Here is an 11,233-nt window from a genome sequence, read left to right on the forward strand (position 1 = left end):
TTGTGTGCATTTAATAAATGTGCAACAGACACCGGTCGGCCCGTGGCAGTGATTTGTATTTTGTGTTTTTGCTTTTCTTTCCCCTCTTGTCTGTCTTGTCTTTTTCTCATCAACAACAAAAATATTAATTACATTATGGTTTTGTAAAAAATGAATTTTCGTTTCTTCTTTTTATTAAAGTTATTGTCAACGCTATTGCGCTTGGAGAGCGCTTGCATTTATTTGTTGACGTTGCTATACAAAGTGGAAATGTTTTTCTGTTGCATCATTTTGCTGTCATCATATGTACCGCTGCAAGGTGGACAATTTTTGTAAAATCTTATTCTTGCGTTTGTGTTGGGGAGGTTGATGAGATTTTTTGTGGTTGAAAAAAAAAATGTCTTCACACCAGATTATTTGCAGGTTTTGAAGAAAAAATACTTTTTATAACAGATAACTCCAAACCAGAAAGAGATTAACTAAGCGCGATTTGTTTTACTAAAAAGAACACTGCGTTTATCCAAATTGAATACTATGTTACAACTTGGAGCTCTAAACCGACAATTTTCTGATATGTGAACAATAAAAGAAGGACTACAGATTTATCTCATTTAAAACTCAGTTGATACGAAAATCATCTCGAATAATTGTATCGAGAGCCGTAGACATATAGGATATAGAAGACTCTGCAAAGTTTGCGCGGTAAAGGTTGAACATCGCGCGGTGAAATATTTCACTACGCTATTACTTTCTAATCTATTTTTAAATTCGCTGATATTCGTTTTTATGCTCTACGTCACTTGTGGCGAATATAAGCAGCACCTAGATGATCTCCAGGCAGGCCTATCAATTCGGAAACGCTTTGTGATTTGGATTAGGCTTGTTTGCTTGCCTCACCGTCCATTTGCTTTATTATCCTGTGTTCAACCTAAAGGAAGCAAGTTGTGCTTGGACCCAAGGACGGGTGCTATTGGAAACCGCTTTTTCGACCGCTTTTGAAGTATTTGCACTTGTTTTTTCCAATACTTTTTCCTTAAGAAAGGAAATCGATTCCATGTCCCTAGTTTAAACTACGCCTTAAGGTTCTGAAAAAGCGATATAATGTAACATCTTACTGATCTAGTAAAGTCTTTTCGTCTCCATTATTATCCATCGTTTCAAAACAAAATCATGCCTTTTATTGTTGTTGTATTTATATGTTTTATGTTATGTTAAGTACGCTACGCTAAAATCTATTGTGCTCCGTCAACAATAGAATTTGGCACAAGGTGCAAAATGCAGGCCTCCTTTGCAATATAAAAAGTACGTTTTCCAGTTTGAGACAGTATTTGTTATGCAGCAAGTGTTCTACGTTCAATAGAGAAAATCTGCAATGAAGAGAGAGTAAGCACCTGCTTTAATACGGGGAAAAAAAAAAAACAATAATAATGCAAAGATCACAATAAGCCGAAATTGTTTACGATAAAAAAAAAAACATAAAATATATATTTTTTAACGAAAGAAGTTGAATGAAATTACTGCTTAAAGGGACGGCTGACTAAATTCGTGTCATGCGATGCAAAAGAAAAATTTGATCTATTGCAGCCGAAAGAAGCTAAACAAAGTCATCCGTTTCGATGTGGAAAAAAGGTTTTTTATAAATACGAAAATGTTTGGCTTAAAAGGAAGAATTGTCATTGCGGGAGCTCTTCTCTCAAATTTTTATTAGATAGAGTTAGATAGGTTTAAGTCGCGCAGCCATTGACAAAATCCTGATTATAATCAAAATTTGATGTGATTTGCATGCAAACCACTTATGGTAATAGCAAGAAACTCAAGCAATCGTGGATAAGCTCGAAAATCTGAGTATTGTTGTTATGATATTTAAGCATACCCTTGACACAGTTCTCTTCATAATGGATGGTATCACGATGTGACTCTCAATCACTTAGGACAATTCTGGGAATAGTTAAGACGTTTTTGCTTTTATTGATAGTTAAAATTCATTTATGTATACAAACGATTTAAGTGTAAACCCAATATATTATACGCAGGAAATAATCAAAAACTGAATGTTCAAAGTTCGAAATTGACTCAACGACATCGCTTGTCGCAGTTGGAGTTAACTAATAGAGGGACAATATTTTCATATATAATATACATTGTTTAGTCGGTTCGTGGTCATGGTAGACTGGTACTTGATTCTGAGACTATTTTTTATTATGTTTAACATCGCTATGCTAAACATCGATTTGTTCTATGTTTGGAAGAGAGATCAAGTGTTTATACAGTAAAAGTTCCTTTATTCGCGGTTTCACTATTCGCGGATTAAAAAAATTCGACCAATTCTTATATTCGCCGCTATAAATATCTTTATTCGCGGATTAATCCGCGTCTTTAAGCTCTATTACATTAGAAGAACCTTCAAAATCATATTGGATAATATGGAATGTAATCCTGTTATGAATGTTATGGAATGCAGGAAGAAATTTGACATAGCAAAATGCATCGTAAACATAATAGAATCATTGGAAGAACTGAAGCCAGCAGAGTTTTATTTTTAACAAAACTGTCCGATAAAGTATTTTAAGACCCGTCTTCCATTTTGTGAAAGATCTATTAAGACTACACTATTGGTATTCGAAATTATAAATTCATTTGGTAAGTTAGATAGGAGACACGGGAATAAACCACGGTGTTTTGGGTGCGGTCAAATTAGGAAAAAATAGAGCGAGGCCAAATCTTAGTGGATGTGTGCAATTGGCCCTTACCGACTCAGTACTCATTATAACTACGACCAACGTAAATTCTAAACCAGTTGTACAGACTTAGTAGTCGCGATTCTTACCTGCTGCTGTGCTACCCATGTGGATAAGATAACTAATATGTTGTAAGTTTCAACTGTTCACAAGCTTTCCATCAGTGTACACGAAAGTTTAAAGACATGAATGGCATTTATGAGACTGAATTTTCTCTGCTCTTACGGGAAAATGACTAAGTTAGATTGCAGTGGAAACGCAATAAGCTATGAACCTGTTAGAAAGTGGTTTTCGAGATTAACTACAAAAAATTGCTGTTCGTCCGTCTTCAGCAAAAACAATCAAGGAAGAAGTTTGTAGCCTAAGTTGAAAGCTTTTATTGCTTGTTCTCCAGATTACCGCTTATGTAGATCGATGCAGTCATATTTAGTCAGCATTCACTCAAGTTGAGCATGTGTGAAAATGGATCGACGGCTATTTCACTCTTAAACCGCTAAATTTTCTACCACGAGGGCATCCATAAGCGACCTGATAAATGGCAAAAGACTCTAGACGATAACAGTGCACATTTCGATTGTTCAATTTTGTAAGAAATATATATATATATATATTTTATATATAGACGCGAATTTTATCAAAAAACCGAACGAATTTATTTGTACACCCATCATATTCTATTCTATCTATTCTATTACAGTATATATTGACTTAACAGACTAAACCTCCATCCAAGCAGAACATCTTAGGGTTCACAGAAGATATTGAATTTTTATGCAATTTTTATACGATTGGTATAATCTCTACCCAAACCCCGTCCTCTTAATGTACATTTAATTGCTTCTTATTTCAGATTAATCAACTTTGGGGATTTTTGGGCCGACTTAGGTGATAGGACCGCATATCTTAAACTACTTTATTTATGAGATTTCCCTTTGCTTATTTTCAAATGAAAGCACTTCACTTTATATCAAATTCCGTTGATTTTCCGTTTATGCGTAATTAATTCAATTGTAGATTTTATAGCGATTTTACCAATTGCTAATCGATTACGCAATACACAATCGCTTCCTAATTACGCTAGCCTAAGAAAAACCTACAGGTACATCTTATATTTTTACGTATATCGATTTTATATTTCTTAAAGTGTTAACTGTGGGAAATGCCGCATGTTACATTTGTAATTTTACAAAATTTATAAAAATTTCGCTAATACGGAAAGTAATTATTTTTCTATTACTTACAGTCCTTTGGGAAAGCCGTGATTTATTAGCGGTATTTACAAAACGGGAAATTTTCCGACAAATGTAATTTTCTTAACACAGCTACCTATTTAGCATAGTTCGAATATTTACGCAAATTTCTTATTTAAGCGTTAGTCGCTTCATAATATTTTGTATCTCACTTTATTAAAAAAAAAAAATAAAAAAAAACTTCTTATGAAATAATTTTGTTGAATACCCGCACGGTTTAGAAATGGAAGTAAAAGAAATTTTATCAATTAAAGTTCTTGATATTTTTAAAAACCGCTTACCGCATAGTCGAGGGGTTAAGACTCGCGATTCCCAAGTCAGTGGTCGTGTTAATTCACTTATTAGTACTTTGAGCCTGAAAACTGTTTACTTGAACTTTCTGGTATACTTGATCCATAATCTTCTCTATAACTAAATGCGTAATTTAAGTATTCAACTTCCAGAGCAGACAGGTATATATTAGGTAGTCCGGATATTTTTTGCGATTTTTCCGACGTCAGGTTAAGATAATTTGTTGTACAAAGCTAGACAGATAATAAGTGTTACAGGCACATAGGATTACGTAGAGGACCTTTATGTTCATTTTATAACAAACTTTCAAAGTGATCGGTTGTGTTATAGTAGTGAGACGTGACTTTTAAAATGGAAGATCAAGATTAGTATATGAGACATATTTTATGATTTCATTTTAAAAAAGATAGTTGTAGAAGCCCATAGAGAAATATGTGCTGTGTATGGAACTAATGCTGATACTAGTAGTAGAGGACAATTGCCAAGATTTGTTTGCGAAATTTCGTTTTGGAAATTTTTCAGGGAAAGCTTCACCGCTTTTGGGGTAGATCAAATATCATTGACGACGGCCAACTAAAGATTATGACTGACAGGAAAACTTACTTCACCCAAAACAACTGTTAATGATTTCACATGATTTAAAAGAAATTTTTTTTGATACAACGCATTACTGCGCGTGCTGTTAAAATGAAATCAAAACAATCCATTTCTGAAAGGAATTACAGCTCATAATGAGAAATAGATCCTCTTTTATGAGGAGGGACAAAGGAATCTGCCTGCAAAGAGTGACAGCTTTTTATTGAACGAAGTAGCAAATTTATAATTTAATAAACTTTATTCCTAATATAATAAAAATGATGTTATTTCATAATGAAAAACCGCAACAAATTTCCGACCTATCTAATATATATTATTGTCAATAATAAGTAGCGAATAAACCCGTGCACGCCGTAGCAGTTCACACGCGGCTTAAGGAAAGGTAAGAATGGATACCGAGAGCATTGCAATTTTGATATAAAATCGCTTGTTAGGCGATTCATTCTTATGTCATATTTCAATACTGCCTTTGCAAACGGTTGAATATATTGAATTCGAATTTGAAGCGGATGCCGGTTTATGGTTCTCAATATCGGGTAAACTCGATAGCGGTCGATTATGGGCTCCCTGTAATGAGTAGGGAGTGTACAATGTCGATAACTATAAACCGGTCCTTCCATCAGTTTTTAAAGTTTTTGATATTACTTGCAGGAGCCTTAAGGGGAATGATAAACGCAGCAGAAACATCCGTTCTTTTGCGTTCTTGCCTGCAGTACAAGCAATAAGAGACAAGATGAGGATGAGCAGACTCATCCTCAGTTGTAAGGCTAAATCGATTTAAAGTTGATGTGTAGATTTTACAGCTTTCCAAATGCTAAAGATAGAATGACAGATCTATCCTCTGTTGTTATTTCCGTAGATATATTTAACATGGTGAAAAAAAAGCGAAAGTGTGATTTTAAAAATATTTTTTCATAAAAAATTGTGTTTCAATTAACGATCTCATGGTAATCTCCTAAAACTCAAAACTTTAAGTATTCTATTAAAATTGATCGCATTTAATCGCCATTGCTTCAATACTAAACACAATACTATCTTCCCTAAAACAGTTGTCTTTAGCTCTGAGTTATAATTGACACCTAACATAATTTCTATGATTGGGAGCATCCCTGGTATCTCACTATATAAGCAAGAGAAAGAGAGAAAGAGATTACAATTAGCTAACGTCGAACCGTTGAGGCGCAACATACTATCCCTAAGGGACTTTCTTAATGAAATTTAACCAGAAACGTAAACTGAGTGCATATGCTTTGGAATAGATAGCATATTTATATGCAAAGAAACAAATGCATGCACTATCAGAGCAACTAACAGCGTACCTATTCTAAATTGGCTAACATAGTATTTATTTCAATTTATGCGTAAAACTGAAGACTTGGTTGAAACCTAATAAACTCGAATACGAGATTTAAATTATATCGTCCCCTTTTTCTATTTAAAGCACTGAAAGAATTTTCCATAATTGTATTTTTTTTTTTTTTTGTTTTGTGTAATTATGCTAGACATCTGGCTAAAGCCGAGAAATTCCGGTGTAGAGTATTCGTTCAACTATCGAAAATAGAAAACAAATCATTACACTTTGAGGAAAAGAAAAACAAAAATCCGATAATGGAAGAGCGAGAAAGAGAATCAATGTCTGCCTGTTGGCAATGTCTGTTGTACCTGTCCCACTGACAGTAGAAAATCGTTCATGATGAATAGTGGTAGCATGTGCCATCGTTCTAAGAGAAAAATTGTTGTAGACTCAATCTATCATCTAGGCGGAGAATGTAAATAACATATTCTAGGGGAAGAAAAATTAAAGAGAGAAAAAAAACAAAAATAAATAAAATTTATTTGAAAGCTTTCTTTACACCGCGCGTCTGAGGATCAACAATTGAAATATAAGGTTTGCTAGCTTCATCGTTTCGTTTGTAACACATGATGAATAAAATCGAAGCCTTTAACCAAATATAAAATAATTTTAATTATCGGAGAATTATTAGTTGTTGTATTCAGTTTGAGCGTTTGTTCATCGCATTTTCAATTATGTAGAAGTACACAAGCAAGAGTTCTACAGAAATGAAAGCAATTTGTCTACTATACAAGCTCTTTAACAGCTCTACAGAGTTTTTTCAGCGTTTTTCCCCATTCTTCTTGGAAGTGTCTTTACATGGCAGGACATACGACTGTGGCTCGTCCCGACATTCTTTAACTGCTGCTCGCTTTCGGAACGACCTATCAGTAGAGATCTTCCTCACCGTGCCTGATATTTCTACTTTTAAATTTAACTTACTCGAACGCTAGTCCCTTTTCTGATCTCCCACCACTTTTAAGCTTTATTACCGCCTTGCCTGCGGAGGTACTGAAGACATCTCCTGATTGAGTGATCATGTACAAAAAAAAATTACTAAATATTTAGTCAGCTGAGCTGAAAGGCGCATAACAGCTTTTAAGTTCAAAGCGAACATTAAGCGAGCACAAAGTCAACCAACTAAAACAGCCGAAAACCAGAAATATGTATGAAAATATATTCATTCAAAATATATTCATTCTGAGTCTTAGAAATTACTGATATGAAATTTACTTACATTACGAGGAACAACTGTTCTGAAGGAGGCAGTAATAAGCTGGATGTTAAGATAAGTGCATAGCTAACTTCCCGAAACGATTTACTTCATAGAATGAAAAGTAGAAAAAGGTGATAAAAGTGTTTATTTTTGCACATTATATTATTATAATATTATATTATATATAATATATTATACATATATTATATCATATATATTATAATATATAGTGAAAGCAAACGGTTTTTATGCGTATTAAACTTTTAATTGCTTTGTTAAAAAGTGTTCTAAAGACATTTTTATTACGATTAGGTTACCTTTTTTTTCAATTAATTAAACAAATTTTGTTGTTTAGTGTTGTTCAGATTTACTACTAGAGAAGTTGGTTTCAATGTGTGATTTACGAATCAAACAAGTGATGTTATTCGGAAATTGAGAATTCGAAGTTAATCGATTTTGCAAATGCGGTATTTAGATTCTTCGTAATTCTTTTTTTCTATGAACGTTTAAAAAATAATAACAACAATAATAATAATAAGTAATAAGTTATCCATATTCGTAATTCGCGTAAGGTGCAACCAAATTCATGACTGACTGTCCCGGTTTTTCGAATAGAATTTTAAGTGTACTTATAGACTAACTTCCAAGGAGAATTTAAACTTTTTGAGCACGTGGCTTGACCGCGGTAAACGTAAGAAGAAATGTGAAAACAAACTTATCTTCTTTAAAATCAATAAAGTAAAAATTCATTAACGATGATGATGGGTGTCTAAGATTCGTGTTAAGTTGTAGATAAATTTCTTATCCGCTATTACTCAACATATGTAACCGAATGTAAGAAACTAACTTCTGTTCTGTTAATATCTCGGTAAAGAGTATTTGAAAATGCATTCAAATCTTCCATACTTTGAGTATATGTTGGTCAACATCGTTCAGGTAGTTTAACACATTTCCTCCCCACGTTTAATGAAAGGGAAAAACAACCACTCTAAGACAAAAAGAAAAGAACAAAAATACCCGGAGAGAAAAAGAGATAGTTTGAAAATATTAAGGAGAGGCTACAGAACTATTATTATGCTATGAATTTTATGTGCTTACCTAAGAGTTTATGAGAAAGAGGAATCGAAAATCTACCACCGCGTAGTGCTGCCTTGTTTCCTATAAAAATGTCGTGCCGAGAGCTAACCTGTCATAATAAACTAAACACTTTTAGAGTGAACATCGGTGTTAACGATCTCAAATAAGAAAAACTTACTTCAAAATTTATTCGTACAAAGTTATGCAAGTTTTTTGTTTTAGTTTTTAAATCTTTGAGTTGTTTTATATTAAACTGAAAAGAAGAAAACAAAAAAATGGGAACCCATTACAAAAGTTGTCCATTAAAAAAACGACCCATCATTTATCCTCAAGAGCCAGAAAAGCCAGATAATGAACAAACTGAGGCTTTGGCTTTAGTTAAATTACCCTTTGACTGTGATCAACCGCAAGATCTATCAATAAAAAGAAAAAAAAAACCCTATGATAATATCGAAAATTATCGAATGCCGGCTAAGCGAGAATGTATTTTCAGTTTACGAAAACCCCGTCCAGAATCTACAGCGATAAATTTAGCTAACAGTTCCGTGCTATTATCACCGCATAATGATGCAAGTAATTCTATCGAATATCATCATTCATCGGGCGAGATTTACACGAGCGAATTGACGGTTCACACCAAACATTATAAGTCTTATCAGGAAGCCTTTGCTTCAGCTGCCGGTTGCAATCCGACGAGTTCCTTATGGCAAACATATCATCCGAAACTAAGTGAAATTTTCCCATCACCAGATTCTTCAGCGGATTCGTCACAGCAACAATGCACACCGCCAGCAAGTCCAACAATAACAGAGAACTCCACGCCAGAAGATCTTTCAATGCATAGTAACATTCCTTGGCTAATTTTGTTCCATTCAACCAACACTAGCACTTTTGAGGAGCATACGCCCTCTCGATCAGTGTCATCGCGTGATTCCCTGCTTAGCACAAATAGTGACAGTTACTGTGCCGATAAAACTTTTCGCTTCAATTGTGACAAATGCAATAAAATGTTTTCTACATCGATTGGCTTAACAAAACATCAACAATTCCATTGTCCTGGCAGTGAATGCCAACGGGAGAAGAAACAGTATTGTTGTCAAGACTGCGGTAAAACCTATCGAACTATGGGTGCCTTAAAGATGCACATAAGCACGCATACAAAACCTCACAAGTGTCAAAAATGTGGTAAAGCATTTTCACGCTCATGGCTTTTGAAAGGACACTTACGCACGCATACTGGAGAGAAACCATTTGAGTGTTCTGTGTGTCCGCGATCATTCGCCGATCGATCCAATCTTAGAGCGCATCAGCAAACGCATATTGAAAATAAAAAATACGCTTGCGAGATATGCCGAAAATCTTTCTCACGAATGTCCCTACTAAACAAGCACAGTTCAAGTTGCTTGATAACGGTTGTGTGAAATGTATTTCCCTTTATAAATTATTTCTAATACATTCCATAATTGGAAAGATTAAGACAATAATAATGAATTATAGTTAACATGCAGAGCAAAAGCACGCCCATAAATTTTCATGAGTTTCACATCCCTAAGTTTACTATAGCTGGTGCTAAAAACATAATGTTACTCTCTAGTTCGTAATTGTATATAACATATGTGCTATATGTTCGAATGTGTAATTAAGAATATCTATGTAGGAAATTAGTTAAATAAGTTCTAGTCTTTTGAATTAAGTTTTTTCTTTTTTTTTTTTTTTTGAAACACATTTCCTGTAAATATTTATAAACTAATGGCAGCATTTTACCAAAATCAAAATTATAGTGAATTATATAATGCATGATATCCTCTTTTTAAGATTCATTTTATAAATAAGGAATAAATTTTAAATAACAAAAATTAACGTACAGTGAGTCTCATTGATATTAAATTTTTTCGCCCGACAAAATATTGACGCTTGTTAAACCTTAGTCCATCGTCCACACATAAAATTTTATTTCAATGCTTTCTACTATTAGGGAATATGTATTAAAATATAATACGTTGTTGTTGTTTTTTTGTTTTGTTTTCATGTAAGGAAGAATACGAAGAAAAAACAGAATATTATTAAGCATTAATATTTGGTGGGGGTGCGTCCCTAGTGCTTAGCAACACCTTTTAAACATCATTTGACATATTATGTATAATTTCAATTCATCTCACATATTTTTGCGGGTATTCATGTCAGGTGATTGGGAAAGAGGATAAAGCACTTTGCGGCAGTCATTTAAGATCCATTCGTTTTCTTGGTGGTAGTTGAAAGTTCCCAAAATACCAAGTTTCCTTCAATATTTTTAATCGGTCAGGCCGAAGCTGGCAGATTACTTCGGGGCTCTCGACACCGGTTGACACAGACGTAAAGATGGATCGAATCGAGGAAAACATTTGTAACAGGGATGCGTTGAGAAACGGTTAATATCTAATGAATTGCTTGTATTGTCAAATGTGATACTGTGTTTGCTGTCCTGAAATGCTATCAGCAGACCCTGCTCCAAATTTTAAGTCGATTATATCCGTTCTGTCCAAGATACGGGACCTTCCTTGTCTTCACTTCTTCGCAAATACAATACAAATATTTCTTTTGTTTTCAGTTGTTAACTGTAAATTTAAAACTAATTAAAAAGAAAAACGTTTGGGAAATATGCGAGGTTAAATAATCAAAAAATTGTTCCAATGGGCCTGAACGAGCCTTTGTTCTCATAAGTGACTGAAAGCTGTATGTGATACGGTTCACTATAAAAGAATGCTTTCATAGT

General features: G+C 33.9%; 1 protein-coding gene across 1 annotated transcript; it reads left to right on the forward strand.

Annotated features, from left to right (window-relative positions):
• The first annotated feature begins 8,756 nt into the window (after positions 1–8,756).
• LOC119635492 (protein snail) lies at positions 8,757–10,055 on the forward strand. The gene has a single exon (XM_038030315.1). It carries the CDS (start codon positions 8,757–8,759, stop codon positions 9,900–9,902), a length of 1,146 nt encoding a protein of 381 aa, XP_037886243.1. The 3' UTR covers positions 9,903–10,055.
• The last annotated feature ends 1,178 nt before the right edge of the window (positions 10,056–11,233 follow it).

This window comes from Glossina fuscipes, unplaced genomic scaffold (assembly GCF_014805625.2).
Source record: "Glossina fuscipes isolate IAEA_lab_2018 unplaced genomic scaffold, Yale_Gfus_2 26, whole genome shotgun sequence".
NCBI lineage: Eukaryota > Metazoa > Arthropoda > Insecta > Diptera > Glossinidae > Glossina > Glossina fuscipes.